This window comes from Rhinolophus hipposideros (genome assembly GCF_964194185.1).
Source record: "Rhinolophus hipposideros genome assembly, chromosome: 5".
Taxonomy (NCBI): domain Eukaryota; kingdom Metazoa; phylum Chordata; class Mammalia; order Chiroptera; family Rhinolophidae; genus Rhinolophus; species Rhinolophus hipposideros.
The window spans coordinates 5,590,091-5,613,169 of record NC_138051.1 but is presented as its reverse complement, the minus strand read 5'-3'; the positions used below and the strand labels follow the sequence as shown (position 1 = coordinate 5,613,169).

The following is a 23,079-nucleotide window of genomic DNA, read 5'->3' as shown; positions in this document are numbered from 1 at the left end:
TAAAAAAAGGCCAAATACTTAATGGTATATTTTTGAAAATTTCTTTTAGGAAGAAGAAAGGCGTATGGCATCTCTTGTAGCCAAAAAAGAGGAAGAGAAGAAGCGGGAAAGTCATAAACAATCTTTGCTTAAGGTATTTTCTCTGATGTCTGTGCATGTGTGTGTTCCCACACTCACGTATGAGTACATTGAAGCTAGCTATTAATAGTTCTCTAGAAAAGTGGTTTCCAAACTCTGTACAATTTTCATTCCTGTCAGTAGAATGTTTTTAATAAACAAACACCCCTAAAACTTTCTTAAGTTACTACCTATAAATAAACTTGTACTTCTGAAATATAATGTTTATTATACAGCACATGCAAAAGCTAGAAATTTTAAAAAGAAGAGACAAAAAATAAATATAACAGGTTCTCATTTTTTCCCACCACATTACATCACCTGTATATCCCCGTGGCACATGCACTTCATTTTGGAAACCACTGTAATAGACTGTCATCTTGACTGATATTTAATGAGCTCTGCTACATTTTTTTTTAATGATGGATTTTCAAATTTAAGAACTTTCTCTGTTAGCTTCTCTGAGATAGATGTGGTAAAGATTTTGAGGAATTTAGAAATTAAAGTTTGTTTTAAACTGCTTTTAAGTGATTTCACATATCAGATATTTCTTTTTATAAAGAAAATGTTTTCTTTTAAAATATTTTACATAAATATCACAAAGTACAGCAAATAAAGACAGCTTAAAGTTTATAGCTCGTTTTATGCTCCATACTATGTTCTAAAACTAAGGATATCATCCTGATGATCATTATACTTGTCTTATGTAGGGTTTTTTCTTTTTAAAATTAAAGTGGCATTTAGAATTCAAACAATGACAAGTAGAGATGTGGTGTATCTTGATGGGGTTATGGGTTGCACAGGTACATGCATTTGTAAACACGGAGCAAAGAATACATGTGCATTCCTCAATGAAAACTACTCCTAAACAACAAAAAAGAAAAACTTGATCCTAAGCCATCTCAGCTCAGGACTTCTACTATAAAAGTGTTACTCAGCATGCTACATTTTTTTCCACCTGCTATTATGTCTACCCTCCTGACCCCTCTCGAACTTTTATTTGTTTTCCCTCATCCCGTTAATTAGTTGTGCCTAAGCCCCTCTTGACATCTCTACCTTTTTTATTGATTTAGCCAATAGGATTTTAGTCTTTCTTATACTAGAATATCCCCAAGCGTTGGCCAAAAATATCTTGGTTTGTAGGAAATATAGCCGTAGGTAATATTTTTTTAAATGTATAGGAGCAAGATTTATCATTGTAGACAATACTGTTGGCAAACTTTCTGAATGATTCATTTATAAAAAGTAGTATTTCCTGTCATGCTGCTGCTGTAAGATGCATAAGTGAATGAATGAATAAATGAACAAAATACATCAATCAATCAATCAATCAATAGACTAATGCTCTCAGACCTACAGACTACTTGTATGAGTCCCAGAGCATGGAAAGGAAGAATAAACAAAGCAATTCCATTGATGGTTTAGCTCTAAGGCTACCAGTGTAAGTAGAGCCCAGAACAGGCAACAAATCACACTTGACTCCACCTTTGAACTGAAAATGTTTTGTTATGACCCCAGTTCAGCTGCTTGTTACCATCAGCATTTTTGGAAATGTGCCATTGAATTTTTTGCAAACATATATTTTTTTAATATTTGGAAAAGTTTTTATGAAAACTTCAAAAACTAGCTATGCTTCACTCGGAGTCACTAAGTAGGACTCTGATTATGAGGCTTACTTTAGCTTTTAAACTCTGGGTGGTGAGCACACAAGGTGAGATATAGATGATGCATTACAGAATTGTACACCGGAAACCTGTGTAACTGGACTCACATTTGTCACCCCAATCAACTGTAATTAATGAAAAATTTTTTAATAAGAAGAAAAGCATGGGAACTCAGGAGACCTGTGTTCTAGCCCTAGCTTAGATTCAGCTCCGTGATACCAAAGACACTCAGCTTTTGCTGGGGATGTTTCATGTGACAACGCGAAACATTAAGAAAATGGGATGGGTGGTGGTAGGGGGACAGGTGGTAGGGGGACAGGAAGAAAACACAGACACTCATCTTTTGCCTTGTTGCCCTTCTTTCTATTTTTAATGGACATGCCATTTTAAAATGTGAACTTTTCATCATGGAGACTTAACCAGAATAGTTGTCCCCCATCCATTTATGTTGAATAGAAACATTTCAGCCAAGCACAGTTTCTTTCAAGAGTCTCGATCTGCTGTCTGGACAGGTTTCTGTGAGACAACGGAGCCCAGTGGTTCTCAAGGTGAGGTCCATTAGCAGCACCTGGGAGCCTGTTAGAATTGCAGATTCTTGAACCCACCCCCAAACACTCTAAATCAGAAGGAGGTGAGAACTAGCAATTAGTGTTTTCATCAGCGCCCCCTGAAATGTGAGGCGCTGCAAAGTCTGAGGACCACTACCCTAACGCATGAGTTGCATGTAATGAATTAACTTCTTTCCTGTTCATCTAGGCTGGTACTAGTTACCTAGAAATACTTCACCCTAGTACATCTTCTTTTAGTGGTCTATATATAATTTTTAATTTTCAGATGTTGTAATTCATACTGTGAAGCTTGGAACATTGATCAGTCCCATCTCCTTCTCTCGTCCTTGCCGCGATTATTCCACTGTATTAGTTCTAATTATTAGATGGTCCTAAAATTTAAGATCTTACTCATTTTGCTTTGTGTTTAAACACAAAGACATGCAAATGCCTGTCAAATTAAAATTTTGGATAACACTTAAGTATATATATTTCTGTTAAACTTTCAGATAATGAATTTTCATATCTCCAGTGGGAATAATTATTATTTGTATATATTTTTTCTTTAAGGATCATAGATCATTATTGAAATATTTGAATACACAGGGTAAATGAAGGCCAGTCATACTTTGTTTTAGGATACACATTTGGTAGCTACTTTTAAGGAATAGGCTCCTTTTAAAAGTGTGATAAGTGGTTCAAACAATATGTTCCTGGGATACTCTCCTGCTATAAAAATGGTGTTATGTAATACTTGTCACAATGACCTTTTCCACAGGAGAAGAAAAGGTTAACAATTAACAACGTAGCTCGAAAGTGGGACTTGCAACAACATCGAGTCACCAGTCTTGCTACAAATCAAGATAGAAAAGATACGGACTCTCCTTCTCAGGGGCCCTGTCAGATGGATGGAAGCACCATCTCTGCATTTCCAGAGGAAACCGGGTACGCAGTGGTTCTCCTTCCCATGCGACTCTTCGGAGAACTGAATTTGAAGCAGAAATGGGAACCCATTTCTCATATAATTATTTTAAAATAGTTTTCTGAAGGAAGCCTACTGAAATTAGAAGTTTAAATTAAAAAGTTAAGATGAATTATTGGAAAAGTAAACTGATCCATAATTTAAAACCCTTCAGTGGTTTCATTTTTGTCACAGGGAAACAATCTAGATCACTTCATACAGCCTATGAGGCCGGGTACCCACCTCAGCTGTTTATCCCATTCTCATGCTGCAGCCTCAGTGAGTTTCAGTTGGGTTACTTCCTTCCTACCTCAGAACCCTGCTCCTGGAAACAGTTGCTTTCTGACACCACTTGCCTGCCTGCTTCGTTTCCTTGCCCTAGCGAACTCCAGCTCAGGCTAGAGGTCTTCAATTTAAACCTTGCATCCCCTGAAACCTTACATTCCCTAACTACTTCCTGGAGACTGAATTAGATCAGATATGCCTTTTATCTGTCAGTGTTCCGCATTTCACCTTGTTAGCACTTACATAATCATAATTAATTAGTGTGTGATAAGTAGTTTCATACCTGTTTTCTCCACTAGAATGTAAGCTTCCAGAGGAAAAGAATCCTGATTGTCTTGATGTCTGTTGTACCCTCAGCAGCCCTACAAAACTTTACTCCTTAACTAGTTGTATTAAGCAATTCGGCAAGAAACGTGAAGAATTACTCCAGGTGTGCTCTATAATATTTGTTCCCATGGCTCCAAATCTCTTTGCTTCTATCACGCATGGGTCACATGATACGTATCCCTGGTTTATGAGCAAATCTGAGTACACTATCCAGACACTGCATATTTCTCTTCTCAAGAAAGCATTTGGAAGCAAGTAAATGAGAGGGACAGAAAGCATATACGTCTTTATAGTTTATTTATAATTTAAAAAATATATGTAATTTAAAAATAAACCCTAAAAATCAGATAGATAGAGCTTCAATTCCGTTTCATTTGATGAAGCAGTTATCTAATACCCTTAATGCACTTAACCAAATTCTGAAACACACTTCAAACTGAATATAATGTAGCTTTTATTTCAAGGTTTTAGCTAGTATTCTTTAAGCTTGTCATATATAAAGAAAGTAATTTAAGAGGCATTAGAATAATATTTTGGACATTTTCTGGAGTTAAAAAGTTTGATACACAAGATCTGACAATTAACTTTGAGAACTTGTTACAACCGTGTTGCTAACCTCTTTTGATAGCAGAGGGATTGATTATCCATTATGAATTTGTACCAAGTGGACACACAGTTAACCAAGTTTACTATCTGGAAGTGCTGAAAAGGCTGCCTGAAAAAGTTAGATGAAAACGACCTGAACTTTTCCCCAACAATTCATGGCTCTTGCATCACGACAATGCACCAGCTCACAGGGCACTGTCTGTGAGGGAGTTTTTAGCCAGTAAACAAATGACTGTGTTGGAACACCCTCCCTACTCACCTGATCTGGCCCCAATGACTTCTTTCTTTACCCGAAGATAAAAGAAATATTGAAAGGAAGACATTTTGATGACATTCAGGACATCAAGGGGTAATACGATGACAGCTCTGATGGCCATTCCAGAAAAAGAGTTCCAAAATTGCTTTGAAGAGTGGACTAGACACTGGCATGGGTGCATAGCTTCCCAAGGGGAGACTTCAAAGGTGACCGTAGTGAGATTTAGCTATGAGTATGTAGCACTTTTTCGAGGATGAGTTTGCGAACTTAAATGTCAAGCCTTGTATATTTAGACAAAGATACTTTACATTTTGGGTTATAGAATTACTTTATATTGATCACTGTACTTCCTTCCTCTTGGGTATCCACATGGAAAGCTTCTCAGCTCTTTCAGCTAAAAAAATCAGGCACCAAGAATAGAAATACAAATTAAGTGATAATTTATATAACAAGTGTATCATTCTTATACTGCCATAGAGCTTTATTTAATATCGTTTAAGTGTCAACATTATCATTTTACTTCATTTGAACTAAAGTACTTTATAAAGTAAAAACTTTGTATCATTGGTCTTTAGATTTATGGAATACTACATGAGTCATTTCTATTTCTGACTTCTCTTTTTTAAAAAATATTTTTTTCTATCTTCCTTAAGAAGGTTTCCTAGTTCCAAGTTTATCCAAATAATCTTGCAAATTTTATTCTAAAATTTAAATAAGGTTAAGGTTTTTAAAAGTTAATCCTTTAATTAATCAAATTTATTTTTACACATGGTGTTAGGTAAGAGTCTAACTTGATTTTATTTCAATTGACTCATCAATTTACTAATAATAGCATTTCTTAATTAAACTAGTCTCTTTTTTCATGAGAATGCCATTTTCATCTTATATTCAGTTTCCATAAATATTTGGATATATTTCTGGACTTTCCATTCCATTTCACTATTCTACTCATGTCTTTTAATGCCAATACCAGATTATTTTGATTATAATAGTTTTGTAGTAAGTTTTAATAGCAAGTACAGGAAATCTGCTTTCACTATTTTCTTTTCACAGTTTCAATTCAAACACTCTTGTTCTTGCATATGAACTTTAAAATTATTTAATCTAAATAGAAATGTTAGAATCTTATTCAAATGGCATTTAAGTTATTCATTTCAGAAGGATTAACATTCTTAAGATAATAAATCATCCACTTTAAAAATCATGGTGTATATCTGCATTTTAAGGTCTTGTTTGGTATCCAGAGGGAACTAACTGGGAAAGTGTTGAAAGACTGAAGGAAAATTCTGGGGAACTTAATGAGGTTAGAAACCATGAAATTGTAGCAACTGTAGTCTGAATTGTTAAGTGAGTATTCCAGGAACACAGAATAGCTAGGTGTCACATAGAGAAGCTAAATGTCTGATAAAGAATAAGGAGATAGAGGATCAAAGATAAAGAGTAAACATTTCAAATATAATGACAAACACAAGAAATGATGCGTTACATGGTATAGGCTAGATATTTTAAGGAATTAAATACAGAAGGTTGCTAATAGATTGGGAGAAAATTTAGTGTTTCTGGGACTGGAATTCTAAATGAGATCAAGGACGAGAAATTATGAAGTAAGAAGGTTAATAGTGAGCTGGAATAGGGGAGATTTATAGTCAGAGTAATTTTTTTGCAGTTGAAGATTTTAGAAGCACAACATAAGTAATGACAATACTAAGTAATTGGAGTCCATTACTGCAGCATGCGAGTGGGTTGATGGAAAAGAGTAGATGTGAAGATCAGAGGAGAGATCAGTTGAACCTATTATTGTAGACACTGAAGTTACTGATGGTAGAACTAGGTGTGGACCCAGGGGCCAAAGTATTAAACAGTGACCAGCCTTATCTCTTTCCAATCTCAGCCAATACGTTCTATGCTCTTCTTACAGGGCTATTCACTGTTCAAGTCTCACTAGTGTGGGCAGTTGCAGGGTGTGCAAGAGTGTCTTTGTTTGTTTCTTTTTCATTACATTTATTGGGGTGACATTGGTTAATAAAATTATATAAGTTTCAAGTGTACAATTCTATAACTCATCATCCTTGTATTGCATTATGTGTTCATCACCCAAAGTTAAATCTCCTTCCATCACCATATATTTGATATCCTTCCCCATTTTCTACCTCCTGCGCCCCCGTCTGGTAACCGCCATATTGTTGTCTGTGTCTATGTGTTTCTGTTTGTTCATTTGTTGCTTTCATATATGAGTGAAATCATATGGTTCTTGATGTTTTCCACCTGACTTATTTCACTTAGCATGCTATTCTCAAGATCCATCTATGTTGTTACAAATGGCAGTATCTCATCTTTTTTTTAACAGCCGAGTAATATTCCATTGTGTGTGTGTGTATATATATATATACACCACCTCTTCTTTATCCAATCTCCTATCAAAAGGCATTTGGGTTGTTTCCATATCTTGGACCTGGTTGTTTCCAGGTCACCATGAATAACGCTGCAGTGAACATAGGGGTGTATATATCTTTTTTTTTTTAAATTTATTTATTGGGGTGACAATTGTTAATGAAATTACATAATTTCAGGTGTACAATTCCGTATTACATCATCAATAAATCCCATTGTGTGTTCACCACCCAGAATCAGTTCTCCTTCCATCACCATATATTTGATCCCCCTTACCCTCATCTCCCTCCCCCCACCCTCCTTACCCTCTGGTAACCACTAAACTATTGTCTGTGTCTATGAGTTCTTGTTTCTCATTTGTTTGTCTTGTTTTTGGTTTATATACCACATATCAGTGAAATCATAGGGTTCTCTGCTTTTTCTGTCTGACTTATTTCGCTTAGCATTATATTCTCAAGATCCATCCATGTTGTCACAAATGTTCCTATATCATCTTTCCTTAATGCTGAATAGTATTCCATTGTGTGTATATATCTTTACAAAGAAATATTTTTAAAAATTTCAGGTAGATACCCAGAAGAGGGATTGCTGTGTCATATGGTAACTCTAGTCTTATTTTATTTTTTTTGAGGAACCTCCATCCTGCTTTCCATAGTGGCTGTACCAGTTGACATTCCCACCAACAGTGTATGAGGGTTCCTTTTTCTCCACAGCCTCTCCAACACTTGTTATTACTTGTCTTGTTGGTGACAGCCATTCTGACTGGGGTGAGGTGGTTTCTCATTGTGGTTTTGATTTGCATTTCCCTAATAGCTAGTGAAGTTGAGCATCTTTTCACCTATCTGTTGGCTGTTTGTATGTCTTGTTGGGAGCAGTATCCGTTCAGGTCCTCTGCCCATTTTTTAAACTGGATTGTTTGCTTTTTTGTCGTTGAGTTGTAAGTGTTCTTTGTATATTTTGGATATTAGCCCCTTATGGGAGGTGGTGCTTGCCAATATCTTCTCCCATTTGGTGGGTTCCACCTTTGTTTTGTTGATGGTTTCTTTTGCTGTGCAGAAGCTTTTCAGTTTGATATACACGTAGTCTCATTCATTTATTTTAGCTTTTACTTCCTTTGCCTTTGAGGTCAAATTCCTAAAATCCTCTCTAAGACCAAGATCTGTAAGTTTAGTACCTATATTTTCTTCCATGTATTTTATTGTTTCACGTCTTATATTGAGATTTTGAGTTAATTTTTGTGTATGGTGTCAAATAGCAGTCTAGTTTCATTCCTTTACATGTGGCTTTCCAATTTTCCCAGCAGCATTTATTAAAGAGGCTGTCTTTCCTCCATTGTATGTTTTTGGCTCCTTTTGTTAAAAACTATTTGCCCATATATATGTGGATTTGTTTCTTGGCTCCCTGTTCTATTGGTCTGTGTGACTGTTTTTCTGCCAATACCATGCTGTTTTGATTATTGTTCCTTTGTAGTATAATTTGAAGTCAGAGTATGTGATACCTATCTCCAGCCTTGTTCTTTTCGCTCATGATTACTTCAGCTATTTGGGATCTTTTGTGATTCCACACAAATGTGATGGCATTTTGTTCTATTTTTTTTTTAAATGTCATTGGGATTTTGATGGCAGAGTGTATTAAATCTGTAGATTGCTTTGGGTAATGCAGCCATTTTAACTATGTTGATTCTTCTAATCCCTGAACACAGAATACCTTTCCATGTCTTTGTGTCTTCTTCAATTTTTTAAAATAATATCACACACATATCACACACGTATATACATATACATATGTACATATATGTAGAAGATATACATATGCATGTATATATATATATATATATATATACACACACACACACACACATACACACATATATATATGTATATGTATAGACATAGATATCTCCAATCAGGGAGCACAAAAATATGTGAAGCAACTACTAACAGAACTAAAGGGGGAAACTGACAAAAACACAATTATAGTAGGGGACCTAAATACACCATTAACAGATAAGGATAGATCATCCATACAGAAAATCAGCAGTAAGGACCTATCTACCTTAATTGACACATTAGACCAAATGGACATTTGCAGAGCCTTTCATCCCAGAACACCATATTATACATTCTTCCTTAGTGCTCATAGAACATTCTCAAGGATAGACCATATGTTGGGACATAAAACTAGCCTAAACAAATTTAAGAAGATTGAAATCATACCAAGCATATTTTTCAGTCACAGTGCTTTGAAATTGGAAATCAACTGCAAAAAGAAAGCAGAAAAAACCCCACAAATATGTGGAGATTAAACAACATGCCACTAAAGAAGACTGGGTCAAAGAAGAAATAAAAGGAGAAATGAAAATATATATACATAGAGACAAATGAGAATGACAATATGACATATTTTGGGATACAACAAAAGCAATAACAAGAGGGAAATTTATATCAGTATAGGCCTCTCACAAGAAACAAGAAAAATCCTAAATAAACAACCTAACATTACATCTTAAAGGACTAGAAAACTAAGAACAAATGAAGTCCAAAGAAGGAAGTAATGAAAATTAGAGCAGAATTAAATGAAATAGAGAACAAAAAGACAACAGAAAAAATAGTGCAAGAAAGAGCTGATTCTTTGAAAAGAGTAATAAAATTGGCAAGAGTGTCTTTTTTGTTAATTGGCTCTTTTACATGGCAAAACTGTCTCTGATACGTGGACTATTAATGTGACTTTCCTCACACTTTGAATGTTTTAAGCAGCTTATGGCCAAAAATTCTGTGACCCTCTAAAATAATTTAAAGTTATAGAGTCTTCTTTTTTATGGTCTCAAAAACAAGCAATCATTTCTAAGAGAAAGAGGAAATATCTGTTGTGCAAACTGTTGTGCCTTATAGTTACTGCCAAGAGTTCCAGAATTTTTATTAGGGGTTCCACAAGGTCAGAAGCTTTTTAAGCAAGAAGAACAAAGGAAGAGTTTGGGAGAGATGGGAGAAGTGATGTGCGATTCCATGAAGAGGATGTGGAGAGCAGTAATGAATCAGTAGGAAAGGGATCCATAATTTCTGGGAAAATATTTATTTTCTACTGATGTAAGTTCAAAGTGCCATGGACACGCCATTACATTATCTTGGTCTGACCCCTTTTAATGACCTAAAGAGTATTAAATCAAGGAGGCAGATGATATTTATATATGAAGCCAGAAAAATAAAACTTTAGAGACAGTGAATTATTATTGGTGAGGACTATAATACAAAATTACTTATAACTTCTAGTAGTTGTAGTTACTTTCTCCAATTTAGTTTGTGGTTTTACAGATTCCTGTAAAATCTCATATCAGAAAGGTAAAGTATTTCTAAGGTATTATACCTTGTATATGCCTAGACCAGAAGCTCTTAACCAGAGGATCCAGATTGGCTTTTTGAACTTTATGTCCTTATTTTACTTGAAGTTTCCACACCATTTGATGTAGTTTTCATTCTTCATTGTTGGAAGACTCTTTGCATTGACTTTCTTGGTATAACACATTCACCTGATTTTCCTTTTACCAATATGGCTACTTTTTTCCCCAAGTGTATCTTGCTGACTCCTTTTATACCAAATCTCTAAATATGTATTATGCCATTTCTTGATTCATAAGATTTAGGTATACTTTTTCCTATAATATTAATAGATGAATGTCCAGCTCAATCACCACGTCTCCTCTCTGAACTATGTATCTGGAATTCTTTTATTGGTAACTTTTGTAATATGTGATTATTCCTGTAGTTCCATCTGATGTAGATGGTAACTCTCGAGTCTGCGCTGTGCGAGATAAGCCTGTCCTTTTTACTTCTCCTCCCATATTTTGACTTGCACCTGCTATCAACTATATTTTTCTAATTTCTCTGGTGATTTCTTCCTTGACCCATTGGTTCTTTAAAAGTGTGTTGTTTAATTTCCTCATATTTGTGAATTTTCCAGATTTCCTTTTATTACTGATTTCTAGTTTCATTGTGTTCAGAGAAGATGTTTTGTGTGAAGTCTTTCAAAATTTAGTGAGACTTCTTTCGTGGCTTAATGTACGTTCTATCCTGAAGAATGTTCTATGTGCACTTGAGAAGAATGTATAATCTGGTGTCGTTGAGTAGACTCTTCTATATATTTTTGTTAGATCTAGTTGGTTTATACTCTTCTTCAAGTCTTAAATTTTCTAATTGATCTTCTATCTAGTTATTCCATCTATTGCTGTAAGTAGGGTATTGAAGTCTCCAACTATTATTGTAGAGCTACTGCTCCCATCAGTTTTTCTTCATCTATTTTGGGTGTTAAGTGTACCTATATTTATAACTGATACACCTTCCTGATGGATTGACCTTTTTATCCATATAAAATGTCATTTTATATCTCTTGTAACAATTTTTGATATAACATCTACTTTATTTGATATTAGGGGCCCATCCAGCTCATGTTTGGTTACTGTTTGCATGAAATATTTTTCCATCCTTTCAATTTCGATATATTTGTCTTTTAATCTTCTACACAGCATATAGTAGAATCATGTTTTTAAAAAAATAAATATCATCCTTTTAGTTTAAGAAATTAATCAAGCCTGAAAAAGGATTTATTTCTGTCATTTTTCTATTTGTTTTCTGTTGTATATCTTCTTTGTTCCTCAGTACTTGCATTACTTTTTTCTTTCGTGTTTAATTGATAATTTATTTTTTAGTGTGCCATTTTGATTCCATTCTCATTCCTTCCACTGTATATTTTTTAGTTGTTGTCTTAGTTGTCACCCTAGGGATTACAATTAACATCTCAATTTATAACAATTTAGTTTACATTGATACCAACTTTGTTGCAATAATATGCAAACACTTAACTCCTGTATATCTCCACCCCCTTTATGTTGTTGTTGTTCCAGATTTCATCTTTATACATTGTGTGCACATTAATGCAGATTTATAATTATTATTTTTTATGCATTTGTCTATTAAATCATGTAGAAAAACGGAGTTACCAATCAAATGGCTTTTATTTTTACCTACGTAATTACCTTTCCTGATATTCTTTATTTCTTCATATGACTTTGAGTTACTGTCTAGAATCCTTTCATTTCAGTCTAATGGATTACTTTAGCATTTCTTTTTTTGTTGTTAGTTTCAGGTGCACAAAACAATATAATTGTTAGACATTTATCATTCATATCCCTCACACAGTGATAACCTCCCCCCTTCCACTATCCCTCTGACATTGCACACAGCCATTACATTTCCACTGTCTCTATTCCTAATGCTGTGCTCTGCTTCTTGGAAATATATGTATATGTATGTGTATATATATATATACTTATATATACTTATATACATATAGCTTATATATATACACACACATATATATAAAATTGTAGTTGACATTGATTATTGTTCAGCTTCAAGTGTACAGTGCAGTGATCAAGCGTCTACATCATCCCTGAAGTGGTCTCCCTAATGAGACAAGTGTCATCAGATACCCTACAAAATCTTTACAACATTATTGATTACATTCCCCAAATTGACTTTCGTATCCCTGTGGCAATCTTGTGGTTACTGACTGTGCTTTCTAATCCCCTCACCTTCCCCTTTATCCCCACCTTCCCTCCCATCTAGCATTTCTTGTAGGACAGGTGTACTAGCCATAAACTCTCACAGCTTTTGTTTATGTGGGAATGTCTTGATTTCTCCCTTATTTTTTGAAGTACAGTTTTGCTGGAAATAGAATTCTTGGTTGACTTTTTTTTCCTTTCAGCACTTCGTTGACAGTCATTTTACTACCTTCTGCCCTAGATGGTTTCTGATGAGAAATTCTCTATTAATCTTATTGAGGATCCCTTGTATATAACTATTCTTGCTGCTTTCAACAATCGCAAGTGATTGCCTAGGGTCTTCTCAGGTCTTTTCTGAGCAAGTTTCCACCCCTGGACATGAATGTGGCCTTCTAGATTCCCTGAAATATACATGAGCTTCCCAAAGCCCTTATTCCCCAAGTATCTCCTTCCCCAGCCTCTTCTTCCTCAGACTTTTTGGTCTGTCTGTGTTTTGTCCCATGTGTCAGCAATACATTTTTGCCTTTAAATGTTTTTAACAAATGTCACCTAGAAAGCCACTTCAGCCATGAGGAAGTTCCAAGTCAGGTGAAACAAAAGCAAGCCCTTGAGCTGGTCCTTTATGGAGTCACTAGACATGTCAAAACATACAACCATAACTTTTTGAGAGGAAGGTTTATATTGCTTCCTCTGGTACTAGCAACCTGCATGAAGAATATGGGTTGCCATCTTTAAGATTACCACTTAGCTGGGGAGTTAGGTGATGATAACAGGATATGTTAAAATGCCACAGAACTGTCTTACTGAAAGTTAGCATTTTTTCTTAAGCATTCCCCTGGTTGTTGTAATTTTTTGTTGTTAGATTCCAGATTTCTGTAAAAGTTGATTCTGGCAGTTTTCGCTAACATATTTATACTTTTATGGAGGAGTACCGTTTTGGAGGTCCCTGCCCTACCATTTTCTCTCTTTTGGAACTAGAATTTTTCCATATTCTATGAGCTATACTTTTACATATCAAGATCAAGATAATGTATATCTGTTCTATAATCATAACACTTGTCAGTTGGATCTTCTAAAGATTCAAAACTACTAAACAGTGCTTTCAGTTTCTATGGTTATGTAACTATTATATAACTATTTTTACTTGAGAGTTAAGTAGTGTACTGTGATTATATCTCATTTTCTGCTTCCTAAACTACTCAAGGAGACTAATCCCAAATTGAAACAGCCTCCTTTTATTTACACTTCAAAAGTTGTTCAAAACCATGCCACACTTTAGTTTGCTTCATATATGAGCCATGCCTTTCTTACATAGTTTGTTTTTACGTGGGGTTTCTTATTGCCTGGCTTTTTTTTTTTAATTGAACAAAAACAGTTGTGCTGCTTTTACTACGTTTCAAATTCTTTGAACTTCTTGTTTATCTTTTTGAAGCCTACTATCCCCCTGACCTAATTTAGTCTCATATTTCCTTTTTTATTTTATATCATGTTACTAGTAGTTTTTTTTAATCTTTTTTTATCTTTTAACAATAATTTTAAAATGCCATTGCTGTTGTATCACCAATGCAAGAGGTGTTTTTTTCTCTTGCATTATGTGTTTTTTTTAAATTAAGTTTATTGGGGTGACATTGGTTAATAAAATTAGGTTTCAAATGTACATTTCTATAATACATCATCTATATATTGCATTGTGTGTACACCATCCAGAGCCAGTTCTTCCATCACCATATATTTGATCCCCTTACCCTCATCTCCCACCCCCCTCCTCCCTTACCCTCTCGTGACCACTTAACTATTGTCTGTGTCTATGAGTTTTTGTTTCTTTGTCTTGTTTCTTTGTTGCTTTCAGTTTTATATCCCACATGTGAGTGAAGTCATATGGTTCTTGATGTTTTCTGTCTGACTTATTTTGCTTAGCATAATAATCTGAAGATCTATCCATGTTATCACAAATGGCAGTATTTTACTTTTTCTTATGGCCGAATAGTGTTCCATTGTATATATGTACCACATCTTTTTTTTCCAGTCATCATTATGTTTCATCATCATATCCTCAAGTACTTCTAGACACTCAACTTCTAGATGGTAGAGTTTCTCAGATTCTTGTCCCGAGCCCTCTCCTTACTCTCTCCTTTTCCCCCAAGCAATTTCACATATGTCTTTGACTTTAAATACCATTTATATTTTGAAGATACCAGTTTATATATATTTTCTTTTATGGTTTACCCATAAAAGATCATATTTAAGAAAAAAAATATTTTACTACATTGAGATTATATTCTCCCATTTTATTTTTCTAAAGGTTTAAAATTTGGCCTTTCTTAGTTTATTCTTTATTACACCTGGAATTGGTTTTTAAGTTTGAGGTTGAAATCTGATTAAACAAATCAGTTCTTCCTCTATAGGAATAACCAGTTGCCCTAGTGTTATTTATTGAGTATTCTTTCTTTTCCCCACTGAGCTGCAGTGCCGCTCTGCCTGTTTTATTGGCGGTGGGAGAAGTAGGTAGAAGGGTTTTTTTATAGATCTTCAGTTAATGTCCCTGTGTTCATTCTCACTTCCCACTCCAGTCTTCCATCCTATCAACTGTTCTTTCCTTTCCAAAACTTTACCGGGCAGCTCGGCTGCCATCTTTATTCTTGTCTGCAGTGCATTTTCAAAGCTATGGCTTCCTTTGTCCTTCGTCATCACTCAACGTTCTTCACTTTCCAGCTTCTAGAAATTGGCAGAAACTTCTCGCTGCAGATTGCTCCCCACTTTGCCCTTGTTGTTGTGTGTTTATACCATTACAATTACCTTCATGGGATCTTAGAGGGAGAGGTTGCAAATACATGTGCTCAGTCTGTCTGCTATTTTATCTAGAAGTACAAAGTGAAGTGTTTTGAATATTATAAGTTGTATTACTGCATTGTCTGTAAGTCTTTAAAAACATAATTAAATTTTATCTTTCTGGAATGATACAAGCCTGGCTCTTTCTGAAGTTAGAAAGCTAGTCAGGGGGCCACAGAGTTTTTTCCTTGGAGTTCTGATTTGTTCTTTTAATATTACATAAGGTTTTCCATTTTTAAAAATCACAATTATAGTCTTCAGTATTTCTTATTGCCAAAAAGGTGGCTAATTCTTGTGTTACGATGTCTGTGACCTTTGGCTGATGGGTGTGTAACTAAATGCCTGGAAACAAGTATCCATGAAAAAATTATAGGCACATAAAGGGAAGAAATTCCATAAAACTTTGCTATATCCCATTAATGATTTCTCTGTTCACTGTATTTGGGACAGCTCTGCAGTAAAATGACATATTGCAGGTTTCTTTCCCCTGCCAGCAATGGGAAAGTACTTGGTGTAATGTTTTCTTTGCTTACATTGGATGCTTGCAGTGAGGCTGGTTTATTTTCGGTCATTTCCTGACTGTGAACACTGTGGTATTTTAGCCAATAATACTATAATAAAATATAATGCATGAAATGAATTTCCACACCTACTAATGTTGTAATAGAAATTTATAAAATACGTTATTGTAAGAATCAGCACCACTAATTCATGGGGGAAAGAATCTTCCAAAATATTTTCAGGCTTTCTGTCCTATCCTGTTTAGAAAGCCTAAGATGTGTTTGAAACCCACCAAAAGCATCCATAATCTTCTGAAGTATTGTCTTTTTTTCCATTGAGGTATTTAAGAGTGTATTCTCCATTTAGCCTGGCTTTCGTGGACTCATTACTTTATGGCATTAAGTTAATCACCCTATACTTCATTAGGTATTAAATGTCTCATCACTGTTGTACATCTGAAACTAATATAATATTGTATGTTAACTATAATTGAAAAATAAAATTAAATATATATGTTAATTACCCTGTCTTACAGTAATCAAGAAGACATAGAGTATTTTTTAAATTCATTCTTATGTAAAGATTGAGTTGAATACATGAATGTTTGAACTTGGAATTAACCACTAATGATCTTGAAGAGAATTTCTATTTGATGGCAGACAGCCTATTGTTATATAAATAATGTATGGGTTGGGAAATATCCATGGAAATATATTGGGCTTCATGGGAAAACAAATTTTCAAATGCAGAACCTCTATAGAAGAATACTACATTTCTTAGAGCATAAATTTAGACTAGATGGGGGTAGACAACTGGACCAGGTGACCCAGTCAACTACTCTAAAACTGGACACTTGATTCCTTCCTCTCCTTCATTCACCTCAGCCAATCAGTAAGTCCTATCTTTATTTTCTCTTAAATATCCGGTATATTTGTTTTCTTCTTTTATTAATAATCACTAAAATGTATTGAGCTAAGCATGAAGTATGTTTTAAAATATTACTTCTAGTCTCTGAAACAGCTCTGAAAAATATATATATTATGAACACCATTACATACAAAGAAACTGAAACTACAAAGAAATTATTAATAAATAGCTTGCCCAAACCATCCTCTGTTTATCAATGGCAGATGTACAATTTGAACTAACGTCTGTCTGGTTTTCTTGCCAATGCCATTTCTGCTCTTTTTGGTTATGCTTTAATATGGTCTAGTTGACATGTTGCGCTGATCTTCCTATTAATCCCCATTCATCCAGCCTCTCCCTCCTACATCCTCCACACAATTGACCAACTTATCTCTCTCAGGTGGGTCCTTGAGGCCAGACAACAAGCATCTCTCATTCACCTTTGTATCCCCAGCACCACCACCTACCTCCATGTATGGCACATTGTAGGGACTTAGAAACTTGCGTTGAATATGGTCCTCATACTTTTTATTTAAAAATTGTTTCCTGCTCCTCAAACAAAGGATAAAACCTGACTTTTCAGCTTCATCTTCAGCTACTACGCCCCCCATGCTTCAGTGTTCCAGTCCTGTGTTTCAGTGTTCTGGCCACATTGAAATTATTCTTCACTGAATATGTTATACATAATTAGGCATCTATGCCTTTCTTCATTCTGTTTTTCTTATCCAAAGTGTGCTTCCTCCTTCTACTTCTGATGTATGATGACTCTATTATTCATCTTTCAAGGACCAGTTCAAATGCTACCTCCTTTTGAAAGCTGACTTCTCCCCTCTAGGAGAATTAGTCATTCTTTCCTCCATATTCCCATAGCATATTATTTCAATATTCATTATATGACAATAAGCATATGATATTAGAGTTAATGTATGTATTTATCTTGCTCTCTACCCTCTATCCAGACTGGGAGCTCTTTAAGGGCAAATATTCTTCATTTATTTTTATATCCCCAGTGCCTACCACAATACCTAACACATAATAAGCTCTCCAGATTAACCTCTTTGTTTAATGGGATTGAGGTATTTCTCTTTAGAAATTATATCCCATGTGTTTATGAAATTAATTACAGAGTATGATTAGAGCATTTATATTTCTGGGGCCATAGCCCAATAAAAGTGAAGAAAATTTCTGACATAGCCACACTTGTACATGATTTCTGTATTGATTGTCCTTATGATTTAGTTGCCCATACCATAATTGTTAGGATTTATGTAGTACCCTGTACATAGTGGGTTTTCAGGAAATGTTTGGTGAATAAATGAATGAATAGACAAATAAAGCAATATGCATGTATGTCTGACTAGAAAGAGGTGGACATATTACTTGACATACAAAGGAAACTGAAAGGATAATCCCCAACACAGATACATTGGTTAGCAAACCTTCTAAGTTATTTCTTAGGGAAATCAGAGCACACCTTCCCAAAGATGCAGTTCCTCTCTTTCACATTGGCCAGAGGCTAACCTTATGCCTCATTCAGAAGATAACTGACGTGGGTTAGGTATTATACTACTTATTTAACAGGTGCTATTTCCTATTGAGAAGGATGAGCCTGCCTACATCCCAGCAAACTTGCCATTTGCTTTCACTGAATATCCATGTGAGATCTATATAAATTAGAGATTAATTCTGCTTTGTTTTGTAACTATATACCTGTTTTGCTGAGTCTAGGCTTACTTATTATTTCACTTATTTTTCCAACAGTTTGTTTGACAAATCTTTAAACAAAATAAATCATCCACTTCTGATCATAGACTTTTATTTTGCAGTTTATATTCTTAAACTTTTAATCATCTGGAAAAAGAAAAGCAAAACACTTCCAAATATACAATATAAAACAAAACCACTTCTCAAAGGATTTATTCATGTTTTTGGTACATAGCTCTAATTGCCCATCATTTTTACATTAAGAAAAACTTCTTCTGCCCTGTATCATGGCCATCACGCATCACTCCATCAACTAGCTCCCTTTTTTTCTTGCCTTGATCTTCCTTTATTATTTGTCTTTGCCTTACCTGAGAAAACTTCTTATTAACTCTCTCTGTGTCCATATCACTGATTCTGCCCCTTTACTCAAACCATACCTTATGGTTGGGGATCCTCCTTAAGATTCAAGGGATATCCATAAAAAACTTCAGAATTGTCTCACTCTGTGAATTCACTCAACAAATATATTGAGCACAACATATGCTAGGAGCTGTGCTAGATGTTGGATCTACTACAGTGAGTACGAGGTCTGACAATTAGGTTTGCAAACTCATCCTAGAAAAAGTGCTACATACCTCATTGTTTAATCTCACTATAGTCACCTTTGAAGTGCTCCCCTTGGGAAGCTATGCACCGACGCCAGGGCCTAGTCCACCTTTCAAAGCAATTTTGTAACTCTTTTTCTTGAATGGCCATCAGAGCTGTCATCATATGACCCTTAATGTCCTGAATGGCATCAAAATATTCTTTCAATATTTCCTTTATCTTTGGATAAAGAAAGAAGTCATTGGGGGCCAGATCAGGTGAGTAGGGAGGGTGTTCCAATATAGTCATTTGTTTACTGGCTAAACACTCGCTCACAGACAGTGCCCTGTGAGCTGGTGCATTGTCATGATGCAAGAGCCATGAATTGTTGGCAAAAAATTCAGGCCATTTTCGTCTAATTTTTTCATGCAGCGTTTTTAGCACTTCCAAGTAGTAAACTTGGTTAACTGTTTTGTACAGTTGTTACAAATTCATAATGAATAATCCTTTTGAGATAAAAAAAGGTTAGCAACATCGTTTTGACTCTTGATTTGGACTGACAGAACATTTTTGGTCATGGAGAATTGGATGACTGCCATTGTGCACTTTGACGTTTTGTTTCAGGTTCATATTGGTACACCCATGTTTCATCACCAGTATAACACGGCCCAAAACATCGTCTTGCCTCTCCAAAAGGTCTTGGCAAACTTCAGCTCTCCTTTGCTTTTGTTCATCGGTGAGCTCCTTCAGGACCATTTCTGCACACACCTCTCTCATGCCAAGATTTTCAGTTAAGATCTTTCTGTTTCTCTATCGATCTTTACTTGGTCTGCTATGCTTCTCATAGTCAGCTGATGATTTTGACGCACAATTCGAAGAATTTTCACAATGTTTTCATAAGTTCTGCTTATTACTAGCCCCCTGACCTCTCTTCATTAGTGTCGCATTCTCTCCCCTCAGAAAAACATTCAATCTATTTGTACACTGCCGTTTTCTTCATGGCATTATCCCCATAAACTTGGACTATCATGTCCCTGATTTCACTTCCACTCTTGCCAAGTGTAACAAGAAATTTAATGTTTGTTTGTTGCTCTAATTCAAGAGTAGACATCCTCCCGACAGCACACAGAAACACGCTACAACAATAATGAACACCACTTAGCAGGACACTGCCACACGTCGACAGGAACACAGCTGTGAGACGCTGATGTACCAAGGTTATGACACCTTACCGAGCTGTTTGTACAGTGCTGCCAGTGTAAGCGCACGGTGGCAAGTTCTCGAACTTAATTGGCAGACCGCGTATGATAGTCATTGTCTTAATTCCTAGTCTGGCAGAAATCAAGCCTTTTTGTATTTTCTTGGTTGCATATTCACTTAGAGTTGAGTGATGTTATTACCCACTTGTTTTTGTGTACACATATGTGTTACAGATTAACGGGTGCCTCTGATGTTTGTGCATATAAGTCTAGTAAAGCCTGATAAATCAACAGTGTGGTTTGTCAGTCTTATCCCCCAATATCAGCATCATAAAAATTTTGAAGATCTTTAATAATATAATAATTCAACATATGTACATTGTGAAAAGCCCATTACTAGGCCCCAGAACCCCCAAAGAGTTCTTGAGCTTCAAGGAAACCACTATCTGCTAGAGGGGGCAAAATTGTAAACATACAATTGCGATGTAGTGTGAGAGTGATGTATTGTACAGAAGTCTATAGGAGCACAAAGGAGAGCAAAGTACTCATATTAGTAAGAGCAGATAAATGCTGTCTGAAGCAAAATGCCAGAATGAAAACACATGGATCAAGCATTGTTTAAATTCTGAGATTGGGTAAAATAAATTGTTGTGTCTCTCTTCACAATTCAGAAAATTTGAGTTGGATCGAGCTATTTGTTTTCTTCTCTTGCTATCATCTAGATACCCTTTACAGAAAATGTGGCTCCAACTTTGGAAATAACTCATATTGAGTAACGTATGTGAAGTGATTGTGTGTGTATATGTGTGTGTGTGTTCATTCTACAGACTAAACAGTGAATTGTTTTTCATCATTTCTTATTTCAAAATGGGGAGGAAATCTTTATTAATTTTACTGCTTATAATTGTACTATACATGTGTAAAATTTCAAACCACACTGAAGTATTCAAAAACAGAAAGTCAAAGTTACCCCTTAATCCAACTGCTGAGGGATAAACTATGGTTAACAGTTATTTTATTCTTCCCAAGTGTTTTATAAACATATTTTTGTATTATATTGTTCTTGCTATAGAAATAGTGTTTTGTAAAATGAGGTTGTTTTTTTTCAGTCAGACAAGGGAATACTATAGGTTAGGAAAATCTATTTGTATTGACATGAAAAGATATCCGTGATACATTAAATGTATTGTTTGAAAACTAAATAGAGTATCAGTTATCTTTCATTGGCATAAATAGTCTGGGTTTAAAGGTGGCATAGTTTTAATTAGCATGTGCCTCTTTTTGAATTAAAATATCTGACTAGAAGAATACAGAACTTCCACATATTCTATTGAAAATTAGTCTTCAGTGCTTTGGGTTTAACTATTGAAATGCAAAAGTGAACATAGAATTTCAAATACCTTTTCCAATAGGTCTTGATGTTCTGTTATTTCCTTTGTGTGAAAAGGCTATCATTTAAAATCGTATGTTGGGTTTTCCAGGCCTCTGGACCCAGTACTCACCAATGCTTTGCAAGGCTTGTCTGTCACGGACACACACCTGGTTGAAGTAGACGGGGACACCCTGTCCCTGTATGGCTCAGGAGCGCTGGAGTCTCTGGATAGGAACTGGAGTGTTCAAACAGCAGGAATGGTGACAACAGTGTCCTTCACTTTCATAGAATTTGATGAAATTGTCCAAGTGCTTCCCAAATTGAAGATGAAGTTCCCTAATTCTCTGGTAAACATTTCCTTTTCGCAGTATGTTTGAGTTATTCTCAGTCACGACTTGGACGTTCAGGCCAAATACCTGTTTTTAACTCTGATGCAGTTTCTATCTAGCAGGGAGATTTATGTTTTTGTGTGATTTTCTGGATCTGGGATTTAAATTAGTATTCGTAAATGCCCTTGTAGTTTTCTGTTAATATTGCAAATGATCGCTCTACAAAGTGATTTTTTATGGAGGATAAAGGACTAATGTAATTTTATTCAAATTATATATTTCTACTTAATCAAGCATTCACCACGACCTCACCAAACCCTATATTTTATATTCATTTATTGTACCTGCTGCTATTAGTGGGACATGTCCTTTTTTATATAATTTCACACTAGTCCCTTAACAACGTTTAAAATAATTTTAGTAGCGTATTAAAATGACTCTGGGAATTCGCCTTTTCCAGTCATGATATTATTGTATTCCTTATTGGTATGCATTTACAGAGACTGTGGTTTCCACAAGCAGTTCTTTCTTGAGTTTTTATTATTATTACGTTTTTCTCTGTTAGCCAAGTGATTTCTCTCACCTGCCCTTTTATAGTATTTCCCTCTTGCCACATCGTTTTCTCTAGAGAAGGCAGACAGAAGTGGAGACGTATGTTTAGAAAAGAGCATCCAATTTCCCAGGCAGAACACTCCTTAGCATTTCAGTTTAGTGACTTAATTTTCCTATAGCCAGTGTAACGCGCCTACATAGTAATTGGCAAGATACAAGTATAACCATTAATTCGTTCTCTCAGAGGCATGTGAGCCCATACGTATAAAGTTCTGAAACTTTCATTTCTAATCTTCCCTTTGTAGATTTCATTTCAGCACAAAGTATATGACATCATTGTAATAAGTTACTGTATGTTTATATCATTTTAAGCATCTTAGTTTGTTAATA

General features: G+C 35.2%; 1 protein-coding gene across 4 annotated transcripts in view; it reads left to right on the top strand.

Moving 5' to 3' along the window:
• Positions 1-23,079, top strand: part of LRRC49 (leucine rich repeat containing 49) — a 136,163-nt gene that overhangs the window by 94,489 nt on the left and 18,595 nt on the right. For all 4 annotated transcript variants that reach the window (XM_081050343.1, XM_081050342.1, XM_081050344.1 and 1 more), the window contains 3 exons: positions 50-133; positions 3,108-3,274; positions 21,918-22,155. In XM_081050343.1, the coding sequence (XP_080906469.1) occupies positions 50-133; positions 3,108-3,274; positions 21,918-22,155 (489 nt within the window). The remainder of the gene's footprint in view (positions 1-49; positions 134-3,107; positions 3,275-21,917; positions 22,156-23,079) is intronic.